We start from the raw sequence: 20595 nt of genomic DNA on the forward strand, positions 1-20595 counted from the left end.
TTTTCTGAGGTCCTTTTCTTGGAAAGCAGTTTATTCATCTTTAGCTTTTGAAATCTCTTTTCTTTTTGCATGACTTTGCTCAGGTGTCAGATCAATTCAATTTCCCCATCATTTAGGAAATATCTACAATATTCAAGGTGCTCAGCCAAGTGCTGGGAATAAAAGGATAAATGAAATTGTTTTTGCCCTTGAGGATCTTATATTCTTCCAGAGAATGTACTCAGATGTAGATAGATCAATAATCTGAACTCAGATAAATAAATATGGAATGCATATAAATTAATAGAAGTGAAACTTTTAGAAGGTGATTTGTCAATTCAAATTTTGGTATACAAATTTTCTTTTTACTTCTGGTTATTCTCTCTCTCTCTCTCATATAATACCTATATGTGGAATCTTCTCTTTCTCCTGTAGAAAAGTAGTTAGTGCAGAGATATCATTAGTTCATTCTCATTGCTGAAAACATGCCTTACATGTATAAATTATTTTGTGGTTTAATTATAGGCCCATCAAAGGACTTTTGCATTCTAACTCCTCTGACACTCACTTCCTAGAAATACTAGAAAGATTGACTGTCTAGCCCTGTCTATGATATAGGCATAACTCTTAGAAATCAGTGGAAAAACTCAGCTATTTTTTGAGGCAGAATATGTTACAGGAAACATGGTATGAAGTATGGTGACATAGTAAGATTATGAAAAGTTGTCTGGACTCACACTTTGACTAACTTGCTGTGACAACTTTAAACAGATCACCACTCTTTTGGAGGTGGTCTATCTTTAATCTCAGGGAATTAGACTGGATCTCTAAAATCCTGTATGACCCAAAATCTTATGAAGGAATCAGTGAGAAATGACACGGTTAAAATGTAAAATGCCTAGCTTGATTGGAATTTGACTTTGCCATTCATTTTGGATGGATAATGAGATTGATTTTGCAAAAATGTATAAATTGGAAAACTATCAGATTTTCATTGAAAATATAAAGGGCTTAAAATAAAAATATAGATATTTGTTTTTAATGACAACTTTTGAAGATTAATGTGCAACAGAATAACAGGTCAAGTCCTGTTTATTATAACGAGACAGTGTGGTATAATGGAAAGTGCCTTGTATTTGGAGTCAGAGGACCTGGGTTCAAATCCCACCTGTGTGATTTTGGCCAAGTTTTTTTATTCTTCTCTAAGCAGCAGTGTCCTTGTTTGGGATTGGATTAGATGGCTTCTAGTACCTTCCAGCTTGACAAGATTTGTGATTTCATTGGTAGAGGGAATTCTTCTACCAATGCAGTCTTTTCTGCAATTTAATTTTGAGAGCATTGAGAGATTATGGGACTTGTCCAGGATCACATAGTCTATATGAAATAGGGGTGGGTTTTGAGACCCCTGCCTTCTCCCCCCCCCCCCCATGGCAGTTCTCTAGCTGATAATGTAGTAATTTACAATGCATAATTTATATATATTTTTATATTTTGCAACTGGTTCACAATCTTATGAAGAAAGTTGGTATTACGCCCTGAAGAGATGAAGAAACGTTTTCCTCTTTCAGAAGACTTATTTCTTGTGTGATAAGAATTGCTAAAGAGGAAGCAATCAAACCAATCAATCTGTTCTACTCATCCAGAAAGTAGGCGCTTCCTGAATTATTAAAAATAAAATTGTCTCCTTTTATTAAAGGTCTCAATATGAGAAGGTAGCACTATTCATTTTTCCCTTTTTGGGAGGCATGTGAGTGCAGGTTTGGGAATTTTACCTCAAAACCAAATATATATTTATAGCAATTTCATACTTCGAAATTTTTGGTTTATGATATTTTAAAAAAAATCTGCCCTTCCCATGTGTCCTCTGGAAGTTCGAAGGGTTATTTATTTTTTATTTCGAGGCTTCTGAGTTAAGATGGGGAGATCAGAAGTTTTTCCCACCTTAAAGAAGAGGGAGTCCCCTCCCCCCAGCATTTCTTGTACTTCACGGGCTGTTCAGGCGGGGACGCGCGAGGCTCGGGCGGGCGCGCGCTGGGCGGGCGGGCGCGCGCCGCAGGCACTCGCCCCCCGGGCTGGGGAAGGTTCTGGAGGCTGCCCCCCCCCCACCCCGCGCCGGACGGGGAGGAGGGCGGCCCGCCGCCGGGGCCCCGGGCGCAGGATGCCCCACAGTGGCCCGCCCGGCCCGGGAGCCGCTTCAGCTCCCCGCCCCGCGCGGGCACAAGCTCAGCCAGAGGCGTCAAGCCATGGGGGAGGGGAGGAGTCTGGCGGGGCCCGGCCACACCCTCCGGGGTCCTGTCACTTTAAGGCGGACAGGCATTCCTGGGCCCCGCGCCGCTCCCGAGCCTCCGCGTCCTAATGGCTCACGGAGCTGTCAGTCGCGGCCGAAGGTTGCATCATCCTCCGCACGCGGCTCTCCCATTGGCCCGGGCGCCGGCAGCTTGTAAATGGTGCTGGGAAAGGGGGAGGGGAGGAGGGCGTGGGAGCGAGCGCGAGCGCGGCCGGGCGGGAGCGGGAGGCTGCCTGGTTTCGCAATCGCCTCTCCTCGTCCGCCGGTCCCGACTCCTCCGAGTCCGGCTTCGGGGTCGCGCCGAGCGGGGGCCTCGCTGGCTTCGCCTCGGGGGGGAGGCCCCCTAGGTAAGGATCCGGGCCGGGCCGGGCCGAGGCGGCCTGCGGGAGGCCGAGCGGAGCCCCGTCGGAGGCGGGAGGCCGCGGCCGAGCCGGCCGCTCGCGTGAGCGCGGGGCCGCGCCGCCGCCGCCGCCGCCGGGGGCGCGCTCCGGGGCCGGGGCCGGGAGGCTGGGGCCGGCCGTGGCGGGACCCGCGCCCCGGGGAGGCCCCGCGGGAGCCGGGGCGTGGACGGCGCGGGGGGGGGGCTCCGTGTGCGGCGGCTCCGTGTGCGGCGTCTGATGCAACCTGCCGGCAACACCCACCCCGCGCGGTGAGCTCATCGCTGGCCCCGGCCCAGGCCCGGGAGGGCGGCGCGGCGGCGGGCCCCGCCCCCTGCCGCGGAGGCCGCGCGCCCCCCGCGGCGCGCCCCCGCCCGGGCCGGCCGCGGGGCCGCGCGGGGGCAGAGGCCGAGCCCCGGGTCTGTAGCGCCGCCCCGTGTGGCACGGCGCCTGCGGCTGCCCCTCCTGCCGGCCCCGGGGGCCCTGGGGGCCCCCAGCTTGGGGGCCGCGTCTAGACTGGGGCACCGAGCCCGTGTCCGAGCGGCGGCGCACCCGGGCCCAGACTGGGCACCCGGGCCGCCGCTCTGCCCCCTCCCCGACCTGCCGGCCCCGCCAGCCCCCGGGAGGGAGCTCATTCCTCTGGGAGGGGAGATGACTTCCCTGCCGATGCCGGAGCGCGGCCCGGCCGTCTGTCCGCCCTTCCCCGGGGGCGCCGCCTCCTCCCGCGGAGCCGAAGCGCCCCATTGTGCTCTTGCTGCCCGTTGCCTTTGACCCCTGCAGCGCAGCGCTGAATTCTACTTTGGGGATCAGCGATAAGGGCATTTGGTACCGGATCAACTAAATAAAAAGTTAAATGTTCTTTCCAGAAAGGCTTAATTTTTGGTTTGTTTGCGAAATGTATACTTGGCAACTCGAGACTTCTAAATATTGGTCCTTTGTGATCGTGTCTATTTCTAAATATGAGGAAGGTAAAAAGGTATAAGTTATTAACAGAAACATTTACTGTTTTATTGTCCATATTTTCACACAGTTTATAGCTGGTAAAGTTTTCAAAAGCGAACAGGAGTAAGTTTGGAAAAAACTCTTGGGTTGTGAAAGAATATCAAATGATGAAGATGTAAATGGAGATGGAGTAATGATATTCTTCTGTTTATGGAATCTATACTAATTTCTTGCAGTTCACAAATTGGATATACAAGGTATTCATTGTGGATGATCATGTAACATCCTGAGAGTCAACTGGGAAAAGAGGTGGGTATGAACATTTATCACAGCAGTAAGAAAGTTTGAAGGAAGCATGAAATTAATGAAGATGGTGAGCAGAAATAATAGAGAGGAGGTGATGGAAATGTGGAGTACTTTATTTAAATTGTATTTTGCTTAGGGGCACTATAATCCCACCAGGAATAGGGTGAAAGAGGCATTCTGATTCCCAGTCCCCTTCTCCTTTACTTGAACATCCTGTTCCTCATGCCTTTCCACTTGAGATCCTTATTTATTTGTAGTTATTTGTGGATTTGTCCCTGAGAATACATGTAAATAGATTTTGGATATCTCTCTAGTTCTTCAAATCTAGAAGCACTTAATAAATGTTAGACTTTTTGTTTTGTTTTGGTTTTTAGGTTTTTTGCAAGGCAATGGGGTTTAAGTGGCTTACCCAAGGCCACACAGCTAGGTAATTATTAAGTGTCTGAAGTCAGATTTGAACTCAAGTACTCCTGACTCCAGGCCCAATGCTCTATCCACTGCACCATCTAGCCATCCCATAAATGTTAGATTGAATTGAAACTAGGCAAGTGCATTTTTTTTCTTGTTTTTCTACTTTTACTTTTATTGTCCTTTCCCCTCCTTATTTGAACATTATTTTGTAGTTATTCAAGTTGTTGGGATTTTTTTCATATTTCCATAACACCTTTTTTGAAAATTTTTTGTAGTAATACCTTTTAATCAGTGATGAGAAATGGTCTTTATATCATTCATTTCTCATCACTGATTAAACCTTCCCTAACGAAAGAGAAAAATAATTAAGCCGAAAGCATTAAAAAAAAGAGAGAGACCTCTGTTAATGTATGCAATAACTTTTGTCATCACTTGTTATCTTTCATGGTAGTCCCCAATCTTTCTGTGTTTTATTGTCTCTCCTTTGGACTTTGATTGTTTTCTGTTACTCAGAGTTCAACTTCTTTTAGGCATCTATTCATTTTTATTATTATAGTCACTGTGTACAATGTTTTCTAGGTTCTGCTCATTTTATTTTGCATCAGTTCATGAATATTTCATGGTTCTGAATTCTTCATAGTCATTAATTTTTGCTGCATACTAATATTTTATTATATTTCCATACTATAGTTATTTCAGTCTTTGCCCTAAAATACTGATTTTAGATTGTTTTAGATTCAGTTTCAGAAGCAAGTTTTAAAACGTTTAGAAATAAAAGTGGCAAATACTTGTGATTAGTTGTGCTAGCTGCACTACTATGTGACTTTGGATCAGTTAATTTCTATGGTCCTCTTGTTTCTTCATTTGTGAAATTAAAGGTTAAGCTAGCTGTCCTCTGAGGTCCTTTTGACTTTTGATGAAATGATTTTACAAATTAAGTTCTGAGAAGTATGTATAATTGCTAAAATCTGAATTAGAAAATAGTGTATAAAGAAATTGCTTTTGACTTTTTGATACTTTCTATATTATAAACTAAGTTAAATGATTCAGTGAATCAGATTTTTACTTAGAATCTGTATGTCTTGTTTGAGTTTTCAATTATTCTGAGTTAGAGTTGAATTTGTTGACAGATCATCAGTCAGTTAATTCCACCAAGGTCATATTTTTTTATTTTAGGTTTTTGCTAGGCAAACGGGGTTGAGCGACTTGCCCAAGGCCACACAACTAGGTAATTATTAAGTGTCTGAGACCGGATTTGAACCCAGGTACTCCTGACTTCAGGGCCGGTGCTTTATCCACTATGCCACCTAGCCGCCCCCTCAAGGTCATATTTCAACAAGGTTAATCAATTTTTTAATGTCTTGTATTTTTCACATTATCCTAATTTTCTCCAGTATTTTTCCACCTCCCCAGAGGGCCATTACATATGATATTTTTTAAAAACAAAAAGAGAAAAAAAAGAAGAAAGAAATCAATACAATTGAACATTATCTTGAAAAAAGTCTGAAAATATGCAGTGTTGGGGCAGCTAGGTGGTAGATAGAGCACTGGCCCTGGAGTCAGTTCAAATCCAGCTTCACACACTTAATAATTACCTAGCTGTATGACCTTATGCAAGTCACTTAAACCTATTCCCTTGCCAAAAAAAAAAACAACAAAATGTGTAGTGTGCAATACCTTTGGACTTCTCAGTCCACAAAGAAGAGGATTTGGGAGTATCCTTTTCATAGTTCTATAGAAGTTATTTATATTTATTTTTATTTTTTACTATTATTAGCATAGTTTATATTTAAATGATCCTCAAAAACACTTTTTTCCTACTGTAAACAAAATTGAAAACAATCAAAATATTTTTGTATCCACATACTTTAGAGAAGTTTTTCAAGTTTTGAGGAAATCTTTGACTCCTGATGGTATCATAAGAAGTACATCATTTGCATAGTTTTGCCCAGTGAGATGTCTATATGCCACAAAAAGATATGCAGCTTAATTATTCAGACCTTTTTTTTTATCATAAAGAATTTCAGAACACAATATAAATAGCAATTCTGTTTCTTTATAGTGGTAAGTATTCTCCAGTGGGTAAATAAGTCACACTTAGGAGTCACTGATAGAACCATAAGCAGCGCCCTACAGAGCTGTCATCTGAGTCACATTCCTTGTTCTTAGGTTGCTTTGTCCTGTCAAAATGACAAGCTGCATAAATTGCTATAAGATCATTTTCAATAGGTCATTAAAAATGAGGACATATGAAGGTGGGTTCCTTTAAGTGCCCAAATTGTACAGCTCTTTATTAACAATGGGAAACATAATGGCACTAAAGATAAATTTAGACTTAATCACTTTGAAACTTATTCTAGAAGGGATAAACCTAGGTCAGATGGACAGACACATTGAAAAATAGGATGGTTAATTGAAAGAGGAGCAACCATACTGTAGAGAAAGGGACAGAGTGACCAAAAGAGCTTTGTTTTCATAGTTTTTCTTCTATTATCTAAACTCGGTAATCACAAACTTAGTGCATAAAGACATTTCAGTAACATTAACTTAAATTGGAATGTAACTGCTTTTGAAAAATTTCATGTTAGAAAAGACTAAGACAAGGCAGCTTATTGTCATTTACTTTGATTCTGGGAGGCCTTGAATCTAAGCATAGACCTTTGTTAAGGAATTTGAATTTGAATTAGCTCAGAAAAGAGGATTCATCTTCCAAATCAAATAATGATGGATTTAAAAATTTTTTTTTATATTTTTGCTGTAGCTTATGTAAGTTTTGGTATTTCTTTTCATTATTGTATAAAAATACCCTGAACCTTCAGTATGATGCTGATTTGGAAGCATTGGTTGTATTTGAGAGTCATGACTCAATAAGAATGTTGGCTGGAATTTTTAGTTTTCAGATCCAGTTTTAATCTGAAGTGTTTCCAAATGCTTCATGCTTGAAATAATTCTTATGAAGGGGATAAAGGTACCACCCCATTTTTCGGTAGGCTGTGTTTTGGGATAGTAGCTAATCAAATGTGACCCTAGCATTTCCTGTTGCCATTCACTGTATACATTTGAAATACTCTGATTTTCTATCTAGTACATCAATGATAAAAACCCAGTTTGAAAAGATTCTGAAGTCTAACCCTAGGGTTTTAATGTATCTCTTTGACTTAGCAATAATGATATGTCCATAAAAATAACTCTTTTGCCAAAAAGGCTTAAGTCTAAATGACAGTATGATTCATCTAGAATTTGCCTGAGTGGAAACCTGTTCTTAAGTACAGTGTGACTTGTGAGACTTACTGTTGAATATTTGATTAATTTCTGATTTCGATCAGGAGAAGCCCCTTAGACACATGGATACTTTTTTCAGGGTAGAAAATTTTGAAATAGAATCTTAGGGCTCTTGCTATGGTAAACTAAAAATTAATTTTGAGTCAGAGCTACTTTACTTTGGGTTGTGTTCTTTTAACTAAATGGGTTTAAATATCTTTAGGGATTCTGACCTTACATATGACTAAAATTATTTATTTGATATATTAGCCCAAAATTTTAGTGTCTTTTTTTTTAAGCCAGATCAGAGAGTTTTAGGTGGGAACCTTTGCCCACTGCAATGGGCACCTACTCTGCAACTTTTAGTTTTAGTGAAGGTTGTCTGGATGAACTCCGATCTCCCTGACTCCAAGGTCAGCTCCCTAGCTGTTATGCAATGCTGATTCTCTTTAGTATCTTATTTCTGTATTTTTTATGTTTTAACCAGAGATTTCCATATCCTCCTTCATTTTTAGCATGATGCTTAAACGTATGGATCATGATGAACCTGCTGAGTTTTGTTCAAAAGCCTTTTGACCCCTTCCTTCACCCTTCCCCCCCTAAAAACATTTGAAGAAACTGAGTTTGGAGCATAGGGAGCAGAATTAGAAGTAATCATGGAATGTTAAAGCTTGAAGGAAGCAGCCTTAGAAATCTTCTGACCCAACCCTCTCCTTCATACAGAGGAGAACTTGAGGCCTTGAGGCCTGAAATCAGTAATGGAACTACCTCCAGACACCTTTCTCCTCCCCCTCAGTCTAGGACTTTTTGGGGCCCTTGCCATCTCCAGCCTGGATCCAGGTTGGCCCCAGAGTCAGACATATGAGGACATACCAAATGTAACTGATGAATAAAATAGCCAAGGGCCAATAATTGGATGGCCTCTGAATAGAAAAGGTAATCCTAAGAAAGAACATAAAATTGAAAGGATATAAAAAGGTCCAACAAAGCAGACTTTTTCACTACACATTTAACAAATAAGTAATAGTGTTAAATAGCCGCAGGGATAACTTAAGTTAATATTAGATGATCTCCTTATAACTGGAAGAAAAGTTAGGCAATGTAATAAACTGTCTAGGGAGGTTGTGAAATGCATATTACTGGAGATTCTGAGTGCTGAACTAGACGTCCATCAGGGATGGGTTTTTTGGAGACATGCAATCTGTCTCATAGTACTAGAGCTGGAAAAGATGACCCATTAAATTATCCTTCCAAATTAAATGATTTGAAACTTCTGAAACATCTGAAAAGTTGGCAGTTCTGCCATAAATGATTTCCCAGTACAAAAATAATGTTGGATAGACCATTGCTTAAGGTTATGTTAAATATAGTCAAGTGCAAAGTCTCTTTTAAACCTGTTATTTAAAATGTTTAATAATGTTTATGTTTTTCCTAGGTGCATGTGAAGATTTCTTGGCAGTTTAGTGTGGAAACTGCTGGTCACTTGTATCTTTCTCCACTCCCTCTTCTGCACCCCTCCCCACCATTTCTAACTCTGGGTTGTAGTTAAAGAAGAATCTGTCCAAATGAGCAAGACATCCCAACAGAACAATACTGCAGGAGCAAACGGAATAAGTGTTATTCACACACAAGCACATGCCAGCGGTTTGCAGCAAGTCCCTCAGGTGGTGCCAGTCAGCCCTGGGGGAGGAGGCAAAGCTACACCTCCCAGCAAGCAAAGCAAAAAAAGTTCATCAATGGATAGGAACAGTGATGAGTATCGGCAGCGAAGGGAACGGAACAACATGGCAGTGAAAAAGAGTCGGTTAAAAAGCAAACAGAAAGCCCAGGATACTTTGCAGAGGGTCAACCAGCTTAAGGAAGAGAATGAACGCTTGGAAGCAAAAATTAAACTGCTGACTAAGGAATTAAGTGTACTGAAAGATTTGTTTCTTGAGCATGCACACAATCTGGCAGACAACGTACAACCTATGAGCACTGAAAGCACTACAACAAATCCTGATAGCACAGGACAATAGAGGTGTCGATTCACAATCTTGGGGAATTGAACTTTAAGCTGATCTGCTCTAATATTTAAAGATTCTTTTTTTTTTTTGGATATTTTCTAGGTTAAGCACTGAAGATTTGATTAGCCTAAAATTTTAACTTGTTTGTGTTTTGAAGTAATAAGTTGCTTTTTATCAAAAGTTGGATAATTTTTTCAAAGCTATAACAATCACAGAACTTGAGGCTATTGGTAAGACTTGGATTTCCCCAGAAATGTTCATTATCTTTTTTGGATAATTCTTTGGAGAAATAGGAGTATACCAGGGAAGTGGGGCATATTGGGCAGAAGTTTGTTGGTTTTAATGGATGAAGACAGTTGAATGAAAAAAGCTAATGTTAAACATTCTTTAAAAAATGTGTACACTGAAATATAAATTGGCTGTTTGGTGACAAATCAGTTTATAATATGAAGGCTTTAAATACATTGTTTTAATATAATTAGAAGTTTTTCCCTCGTTGGCATAAATTGCTTCTTAATAACATGGTTCAGCAATGATGGCTAAAGTGTTAGAAATGATTATTATAAACAGGGAATTGTAAATGCGTCAGATAGCAATTGAAATTGGCATATCAAAATTTAAATGGCTAGATTTCTCCATTCAGGTGTTCTAGGATGATGGGGCTATATGGGGGGGGGGGGGGAGAAACATAAGAACTTACAGAAAAACTGAAGCATCTCTAAGAGTTAGATTCAAAGAATTGTTAAAATAGACCTTTTTTTGGAGATATATATATATATATATAAGTACTTCACCTAGTCTACTAGCAGTTCAATATTTGGTTCAAGAGGTAGCTTTACTGAGAAGGGAACTTCTTTAGGTCACAGTTTTATAAAGGAGCATTCATTAAAAAAATAATTTTTTTATTTTAACAAAAGAGTGATTACTCAAAAATTTGTGGATTACTCAAATTACAAAAATTACTCAAAATTTGTGGATAATTTCATACTTTTCTTGAAATAAAATGGTAATATACCATTAAGATGGCTTTTAAAAAGAAAAACTAAAATGTCAAACCCTTTTATTTCATCATTTATAATATCAGCCTGGCATATTTCTTGTCTGGTCATCACACTATATACACTGGCAAATCTGCACCATTTACTCCCATTCATTGATTTTTAAGCTTGTGTGCCCTACTTAAGCTTGTGTGCCCTACAAACTTATTTAGAAAAAGTATGTTGGTGTGAAAGTTGTTAGGATGCTGATGAGAGAGTACAAAGTTATTTTGTGATTAAAAAAAATGTCAAAAGGAAGCTCTAGAGACTGTTCCATAGTTTCTAAGTTCATCTTGGTAGATTAGTAGCTAAAGTCTGTCTTAATATTTTTTCTTTTGACTTTGTTTTACTTTGTAATTTTACATGGAGCTGGCTTCCTTACTATTCAGTAGAATTTATCTACTCTCTGTTGAGGAAAGGATGCCAGAGTATCCAACAGGTAAATCTGTTTGGTGTATGTCTGTCACTTTGTCCGCTTTAGTGGGGCTAGTTTTTAAGTGCTATGCTTCCTGTCAGTATAATTGAATCAGTTTAAGGAAGTAGGATCTTTTATTTACTGAGTAGAATACTTTGCAGTGGAACCTGTGGAGGTTTTGAATAACTAGAGTGATAACCTCCCCTTTTTTGATATCTAAGCCATTTTGCTTATCAGATAGGTCTTTGACTTAGGGGAGAGGAGAGCCTGGAAACTCTATGGGGGAAAAATTGCTTATTAAGATTTGGTTTATATTGTCAAATTTGAGCTAATTTGAATCTTTATTAGACTCAGTAGTTGGAATTGTGATAAGCGACATTGGGCTTATTGGAATAGGATGGAAGTTAGCTATTGCCTTTGTAATTGTAGCTCTGTGAAGATATGAACCATATGTCTTTATGATCTTTATGAATGATTGGACCTTTCTTGGAAAGATTATTGACTTCATATGGAGCAAGGAAAGCATATAGAGGGGTTTGTAAGGACCAGTTCACTGTGTTGGTGTAAATGTTTAGCTACCTGTTAAAACTAATAGAAGTTTGATTAACAAGGTCACCCCATATAAGTCTTTAGAAGCACATTGAAACTTGATCATTTCACTAATATTTTTAAGTGAAAGTTTCTTAACTGGTGATATTAGGTCACTTACTATCAAGTATATAATGGTTCTAGACTTTTTTTTTTCTCCTGTATCATTTGTTGAAAAACATATCCATCATGGAAAAATAGAATGACAGCTTAAAGAAATCTAGTCAAATCCCCTTATGGTATGGATGAGGCAACTAAGGTACAGAAAGATTGAGATTTGCCCAAGATTGAATGGCAAATTAGAGACTGAGCGAAGACTAGTATCTAGGTCTCCTGACTTCATTCCACTGCTCTTTGCTCTGCACTGTTAGAAACCTCATCAGACTTGATATGTCTTTCAGTTATTCCAGGGGGATTTTGTGGGTGCTATTGGGGGTTAGATGTGTGTTAAGTGTTTTAAAATGAGCTAAAATAGAACTTGAAACTATTTCTTAAGTGGATTCAAGCTTTAATGCTTTAGCTAAGTAAATTACAAAGTTTTAGTTTAAGATGTAATAGAAACAATTTTCATAGTACAAAAAAGAAAAGATAACATCTGTAATACCTTAATATGTCGGGTTGGAATGAGTTGGATGGAATATTGGGCTTTGGTTTTTTAGTAGAATAAGAGATAAGTACATAATTTCAACGGAAAACCAAATATTGGGAAATGACAAAATTGAGAGCTCCTGAGATTATCAAGTTACTGTGTATTCTAAGTGTTGGCCTGTAGCCACAGGATTTGATTTATGCATTAAGCCATTCTTTTGGCCAGTGTACTAAGTCTACACAAACCAGTGGGCTGGTGGTCTTCAATTTATGTTTTAGCCTTTTGTGCTTCTGAAGTTATTAATTTCTGAATAGAAGTAATTTCAGAGTGCAAGATTTCATCATCTTAAATCTTACCATTGCTTAGACTCAGTCTGCTTCATTGACTTAATGTTAGTACAAGAGCTCAGGCACTGGAGAAGACATGCTAACAAATGGAACCACGTTCTACAAGATCAGGGCTTGGAAATTTGGAACTTGACATAAAATGTGTGGGCAATTTAAAGCACTTAAACTTTGTCTGCTGTCTTTAGTAAACCTAAAATATTTAACCTAAACCAGATAGTGCTCAGAGTACTCCAAACTGCCTTAGAAATAGGAAAGCTGGTTTTTATGTTGAATGGACAGAAGCTAGGAAGAAGAAAGACCACTTTATGGCTGTTAGTTCTGCCTCTCAGGAAAAAAAAAACTACCAACTTGTTCTTTCTATTCCTGGCTTTTCTCAGTTTGTGAGATTTCTATTTTTTTAATAAAATTTGATTTCTTCCAATGAATTTGAAATAAAAATCTTTGGAATAATGGTACCAATTTGCATTTTTATTTTAAAAAATTGTATACACGAGACATTAGGAAACAAATTGGGTGGGAGATCTGTTATTCAGTCTTGGAAATGTTTTCGGCTCTGGTGGGGGGTCTAGATTTTAATTAGCTGGAGGAATAATTTCATGAAGCATTTGGTGAAAATAAAGTTTTATTATTGGTTGTTTAGATGTCACCTTTTAATTAAGAGTTATCCTCCATGTAGAATTGGGAAAGCAGTACGTTGGATTTTGCTGATTAGACAGATACCTTGTTTCTTAGTGAAGGAAAAAACTTCATGTTTATCTTAAGACTGATTTTGTCTAGCATTTTTAAAGAGTTATAAAAATGGAATTTTCCTAAATAATTTCTGAATTGGACTTTGAAAGGTTAATTTAGATAAAGGATACTCAGTGTCAGATTTAGCCTTTCTGCCCCTCTTACATACCAGTTTTAGAGTGTATAAAGTCTTTGTCCTTACCAGGACATTCAGACTCTGAAGTAGTAATATTTTAAAAGTAATAGATACATGATATTTTGTTTATAAGAAGTGAATGGAGTTTAATATTTGAATGAAAATGAGGTTAGAATATTTTTTAACTTTTATATTTCAGGCATCAAAAAATGCCTTGGAAATTATTCTTACTTTCTCTGCCTCATAAATGAAAACAATGGGCTATGACTTAAGGTATGTTTTGTCCCTTTTGTTTTTATGATTTTGTTGCAGTGCAGTATTGAATGAAAGAATCAGGAGTTTTACTTGCCATTTATTTCTTTGATGGGGGGAATCTTTGGAGTTAATTGACAGCTGCTATTGTTTTCACAGTTTGTATTCAAACTGAGCAGTTCTGCATTTTGTATCTCAAGAATGACAGGGATTTTACAGTTTAATTGCTAAAAGATGCAGTACAATGAGGTTCAATAATATATGCCCAAGCTACTGTTTTTAAGTTTCTATTGCTTAAGATGCCATGCAGAAAAGATGTAATCATGGAACCTTCTTGTGGTTGCGGGCTCACTGCAAGGTGAGTAAAAAGGGTAAGTAAAAAATGAAAATGCCTTGAAGACAGTTGAATGTGACAGATAATGCTTATGAGTGGAGTGATTGGGCTAACCAAAGATGCTTCTATCAATATATAAGAGCTATGAAATTTTTCTGGTTGCAGCCAAAGCCTACACTTAACCCTGAAACTTGGGATTCACCTAACAGTGTTTAATAGGGCTGTACTCAAATCCTTACCATACATTATTAAAAAATGGGGAAGAATCATAGTTTTAGTGTTGAAAGGGACCTTTCAGCATCTAGTCCATAATGACCAGTCCCAAAGTCAGAAATTGACAGACAGATTTTTAGTCAGATCCTTTGACTCGCAACTTTGGCACGCTTTCCCTGTGCCACGTATTGTCTCCCACTTTCTAGCCCAAGTCAAATGAATCAGATTTTCTGATGATGAATTTTAAAGTTGCCTATATATTATGTCTTAATTTTAAAAAATTAGTTGAAATTGCAGAACTGATTGTTAGGATGAAATGAGATGTTGCCACTCTTTTGAAGTTATTAGTGGTCTCCAACATTATTGACTTTTACCTGACATAATAGTGATTCTTTCCCAGGAGAGGGTGATTAATGGCGATTGCTTGAATTAACTCTTTATTTCTTCCCTCAACTTTCAGATAGCACCTAATGCGACTGTTTTTGTGTAGTAAATTATTAGCTAAAAGCTATCATTGTAAAATGAACATTAGTATACTAAGAACTGAGTCATTTCTTAGTATATTAAAATCTGAGTTCCCACACACTTAATACTTGTATTTTTATGGGCAAGTCGCTCAAATTAGGAGTGCTTAGAAAATAGGGAGCTTAGCGTTGTGCCTGGCACCTGACAGGCAGTTCATAAATATTTATTGATCAATTGATTGATCCATCAATTCTTATTCAGTCATGTCTGATTCTGTGACCCCATTGACCATAAATAACACGATAGTCTATTCTGTCCAAAGTCTGTCCAAGCTCATTTTCTCTCTCTCTGTCTCTCTGTCTGTCTGTCTGTCTCGCTCTCTCTGCTTCAGTTTCTGTATTTGACCTTCCACTGAGTAATCTGACTTAACTTCTTTAACTGTTGCTTGAATTTGATCTTGACATCCAAGGGACACAAAAGTCTCCAGCACCTCAATTTGAAACTGCCAGTTATGTGGTGCTCAGCTTTCCTTAAGAGTCCAATTCTGACAAAGCCATACATTGCTACTGGAAAAGCCATAGCTTTGACTATGCAAGGTTTGTCTTTGTTTTTTAATATGCTATTCAGATATGCCATAGTTTCTGTCCAAGGAGCAAGGGATTCAGTTTCCATCTGCAGTGATCTTTGAGCCCAAGGATGTGAATTCTGACGCTGTTTCCATTTCTTCTCCTCTTTGTCAGGAAGTGACAAGACCAGATGCCAAGATCTTAGAGTTTTTGATGTCAAGCTTCAGGTTGACATTTACACTCCTTTTTTTACCATCTTCAAAAGACTTGTTCATTCTTTCTGCCATCAAGAGTGGATAGTTCGTAGTTGAGATTGTTAATATTTTTCTTTTTCTTTTCTTTTTTTTTTTAATATTTTTCTTAAGCAGCCTTAAATCTGGCTTTTGATTCATCCAGCCTGGCATTTTACATAATGTTCTCTGCATATAAGTTAAATAAGGTGACAACATACAGTCTTGCATTCTTTTTTCCCATCCAATCAGTTCTATGTTTGGTTTTGTTGCTTCTTGACCCGTATATACAAGTAAGATGATCTCGAAGACTTTGAGGACAGGACATGTTACATTTTGTTGTGATCCACACAGAGACTATATGTAGTATAGTCAATGAAACAGAAGCAGAGGGTTTTCTGGAACTCCCTTTCTCCACATTCCAGCAAATATTCTCTAGCTCCTCTGTCTCTTTGAAAACCAGCTGGCTTTTCTATTCGTTTTTGGTTCACATGTTGCCAAAACCTTGATTGCAGAATCTTAAGCATAACCTTGATTTTACATCTCTTAAATAATACTTGAGCTGCCTGTTATGCAGAGCTTGAATCCCATTCAAAGATGTCATAGATGTGGGAACCATAGCAAGTCACCACTCCAGAGCTTCAGTTCTCTCATCTCTGAAATGGGAACAACACTTGTGATTTTGCATCTATTTTCTTTGCCAATCTTTCGACTAAAGGACAGAGATGACTACTAGAATGTGGATGCTTTAAAGCATTGATGTCAAACAAATACGCGGGCGGGGGGGGGGGTTGACATCCCTGCCTTAGGGAGACAGTAAAAGCACTGGACACCCTTGATGAGTTTAAAGTCAATGAATTTCATCTTTGGGTACTGAAAAAGCTGGCAAGTACAATTGTTACACTACTGTCAACAGTCTGTAGAATATTGTGGCAGTGAACCAACAAGCATTTATTAAGTGACTCTGGACCAGGAATTGTGACAAATGTTGGGAGAAGGGCAAATATCCCAAAACTTTTTTAAAAGTATATTTTGTTTTTATGTTCCTTTCCCTTCTCCAACCTCTACCCAGAAAACTTTCTCTTGTAATAGAAATGAAAAAAGGCAGTGTCTTCACCTTCCATATCCCCTGTTCCCCCCTGAAGAAAGAGGTAACTTTTCTCCCTTTTTGGTGCCAGACTCGATCACTAAATGCACAAATTTCAGTTTTACTTTGTTGTTGCTATTTTTAATACTATTTTTTATTATGAACTTTAAAGATACAAAAACACAAATATTTCCTTAAAGGACAAAAAAGGCTTTGAATAGGAAATTAAGTATAATTTACAACTTTTAAAAAAAGTATATATTATCTTTTTAACATGGTGATTACAATTCTTTCTTTCCTCCTTCCTTTCTTCTCTTCTACCTCTTCCCCCCCTCTTTTTATTTAGCCTCACATCACTCACTTTTTCTTTTAGTCATTTGTACTCTGATTCTAGTTCTTTTCTTTGATCCCTTTCCTTCTTTGATGTCTTAATGTATACCAAAGAAAGAGACTGAAGACTTCAAGTTTGAATCCAGAGGTAAAATTGGTGTGTGTGTGTGTGTGTGTGTGTGTGTGTGTGTGTGTGTGTGTCTGTCTGTCTGTCTGTCTGTCTGTCTGTCTTCTATCTGTCCCTCCCAGAGCAAGTCTCTCAACCTCTTGTCTGTCTGAGTTTCCTCAACTCTAAAATGGGGATAGAAATAGCACCCTTTTCAGGGCTGTCAGAATCACAAGGCAATATTTGTAAAGTGTTTAGCATGGTTTAGAAGGGAAGGGCAAACTGCTCCAGTATCTTTGCCCCACCAAAAAACCCAAATGGAGTCATGAAGAGTCAGACATGACTGAAATTAATTAAACAACAATAAAATAAATATCCTTAAATTTAAAACTTAATGGGAAGAACATTTGAAGCAATTAACACCTATACTGAATAAGTCACTGGACACTTCCAGAACTGCAAAATGGTCCATGATAGATGAGGAAAGTTAGTTTTGTACAAAATTCAGCCAAAATTTATAATTTTTACTGAACAATTTTTTCCCCTTGGAAAAATAAAAGAATTGAATTTAATTGAAAAAATAAAAACAAAACTCATGTGATAAATATGCATAGTCAAGCAAAACAAATTCACACACTGACCACATCTAAAAAATGTAGCTCATTACACTCCCTATCTGGAGGTGAGTAGCATGTTTTACTGTGAATTTTCTGGGATTGTGGTTTCTTTTTTTGTTCCTTCCATTTATATCATAGCCATTATGGCTCAGTTTTTTTCTTGCTCTGCTTACTTCACCTTTTATCATTCCAGCTAAGTCATCCTGTGCTTCTCTGAATTCATTTTAATTTCTTTTTGTGCAGCACTGTCTTTCTTTCCAGTTATGTATTAACAAAGACCTGGAAACAATAGATGTCCATTGATTGGGAAATAGCTAAACAAGTTGTAGTATAGAATTGTAAAAGAATATGTTTTTCACTGTAAGAAATGGATTTGAAGAATGCAGAGAGACATTGGAAGCTGAACTGATGGTAGAGGGTTAACAAACTAATATAATATACAATGGTAACAAAAATGCAAGAGGAAGGAAAACTGAACATGCAAACAGTGTTATGAAAATTATAATGATTGATCTTGATCCTGAAGATAGGAGAAAGTACCTCCCTTGGGCTTTTGAAGGGGGTGTGTGTGTGTGTGTGTGTGTGTGTGTGTGTGTGTGGCTTTGGGTAATACTGCTTCTAGTGTTAGACTTTTTTATTTTTTTATTTTTGCAAGACAATGGGTTAAGTGACTTGCCCAAGATCACAGATCACAGCTAGTTAATTATTAAATATCTACAGCTGGTTTTGAACTCAGGCCTTCCTGACGCCAGGGTTGGTGTTCTATCCACAATGCCACCTAACTGCCCCCCCTAGACTTTTTTTTTGATATGTTGATTTGCTTTGTTGAATTTTTCCACTTAAATTTTTTTATTATTAGGAATGGCTCTCTAAAAAGGGACATATTGAGAAATGTAAGTGATGAAGACTATAGCAATAATAAGGTTTACCCAAATTTTGGTGAAACATTTGACTATGGTTGTCAAACCCTTTTTGTGGACAAGTTGGTAATATGGGCACAGACATTTTCTATACTGGGTGAATGTAGACTGAAAGGATAGTTAGAAATAACTCAATATCAGTGTAGAGAGGTCTAGTGGAATACACCAAGGATGCAGCTTTAGACCTGTCAATCATTTGAAGAAACTGGGAATGCTTAACCTGGAGAAGATTTAGTGGGGATATGATAGCTATATCTTCTGATAGTTGAAGGGCTATCATATGAAAGATGGATTAGGTTTAATCTACAATGCGTAGAAGCTGGCAAAGACTTTGAGGCTTGACATGAGGACAAGCTTTCTCATAATTAGAGGTATCCAAAAGTGTAATGGGTTGCACAGAGTTTTCTTCCCCTTTCCTACCTTTCCCCCTCAAAACTGCTCAGGCTATGGCCACATCACTTGAGTATGCTTAGAAGGAATTCTTATGCAGACACAAGTTGGACTCAGGTCCTGTTCACCCCTGAGATTTTGTGATTATATAAACCTATTATATAAAATACCTCAAGGTATTTTGGAGGAAGTACCACAATACATGATGGTGGCAATGGAGAAATGTGAACTAAAGACCATGAGTTGGAAGTGAATGCTTCTCATCTTGATCGGAGGCAAGAATAATCAATGATTGATCATGGTTTAATTGAGTCCTTGAATATACAGTTTAGTCTAACGTTCTGCAAATAGTTATTCACCCAATAATGGTAGACTAGAATGATAGTTTTCTTAATCCTATACCATTACATTCTAGAAGGAAGCAAGTTGATTAAATAAGATAAAACTGTAGGGTAGAAAATATTGGGCATTTCTTTTTTTTTTTTATAGTTTTACAATTTTCCCCCCAATCTTGCTTCCCCCCTCCATAGAAGACAATCTATTAGTCTTTACATTGTTTCCATGGTATACATTTATCTAGGTTGAATGTGTTGAGAGAGAAATCATATCCTTAAGGAAGAAAATTACATAATAAGATAACTTTTTTTTTAAAATTAAAGGTAACATTCTTTGGTCTTTGTTCAAACTCCACAATTCATTCTTTGGATACAGATGGTGTTCTCCATAGCAGATACCCCAAAATTGTGCCTGATTGTTGCACTGATGGAACGAGCAAGTCCAGTAAGGTTCATTGTCGTGCCCATGTTGGGCACTTATTTTCAAAGCTACTCTTGCTTTCTAGTTAAGCTAGGTATAGTACAATATGAATTTTTATATGTCTGGGACATTCTCAACATTAAGTAGAGCAAAAGGAAATACAAGGAAAAGTTGCCCAGAAAAATAGTGTTTGCTGAAACATAGTTTACAGGAAATCTAGGTCAATTCTAAGATTCTGTTCAGTCTGAAACCTCTTATTACATTCCAATGGCTATTTGTACTTGGCTATATTCAGAATACAACAGTTTCTATATGAAGTTTGCTACAACAATCTCCATAGTCTATGCTGGCTGTGGATCATAGGCAATTCAACTCAGGGTAACTAACTAGGTCAATCAAATTGCTCTCCATAATATTGTGGGATCATATGATTTATTTATTTGTTTTTAGGGTTTTTTTTCAAGGCAAACGGGGTTAAGTGGCTTGCCCAAGGCCACGCAGCTAGGTAATTATTAAGTGTCTGAGACCAGATTTGAACTCAGGTACTCCTGACTCTAGGGCTGGTGCTTTATCCACTACCCCACCTAGCCGCCCCAGATCATAGGATTTAGAACTGAACGGGAGATGAGGATTCTTGTTTCCATAGTACTTTGGGGTTTACATTCCTCTTGACAAAGTCTAGGAGGTGGGTAATTACAGATGCAGCCTCAGTTGCAAACAAGGCAAGTGAGACCTAGAGAAGCTGAGTTGCCTGGGACATAGTATATAGTAAATAGCAGAACTGGGATACATATTGGTGGGCAAATGTTTCTGAAACATTTGTATCTTTTCAGCTCAGACACTGTTACTTGTCAGGTCATTATCACACCTAGTATTTGCTGAAGAGCTTTTTTAATTTTGTTTTTTTGCAAGGCGATGA

At 38.4% G+C, this 20595-nt stretch overlaps 1 protein-coding gene across 1 annotated transcript; it reads left to right on the forward strand.

Moving 5' to 3' along the window:
* The first annotated feature begins 2485 nt into the window (after positions 1 to 2485).
* On the forward strand, positions 2486 to 13000 carry CEBPG (CCAAT enhancer binding protein gamma). Its single transcript, XM_074211493.1, has 3 exons — positions 2486 to 2613; positions 3822 to 3894; positions 8999 to 13000. Exon 3 carries the CDS (start codon positions 9129 to 9131, stop codon positions 9579 to 9581), a length of 453 nt encoding a protein of 150 aa, XP_074067594.1. The 5' UTR covers positions 2486 to 2613; positions 3822 to 3894; positions 8999 to 9128; the 3' UTR covers positions 9582 to 13000.
* Positions 13001 to 20595: the final 7595 nt, after the last annotated feature.

Source organism: Macrotis lagotis, chromosome 1, assembly GCF_037893015.1.
Source record: "Macrotis lagotis isolate mMagLag1 chromosome 1, bilby.v1.9.chrom.fasta, whole genome shotgun sequence".
NCBI classification, from domain to species: Eukaryota; Metazoa; Chordata; class Mammalia; order Peramelemorphia; family Peramelidae; genus Macrotis; species Macrotis lagotis.

What these genes read in the sequence shown, in the direction of transcription:
- CEBPG (XM_074211493.1), top strand. Translation starts at nt 9,129, where the DNA reads ATGAGCAAGACATCCCAACAGAACAATACTGCAGGAGCAAACGGAATA.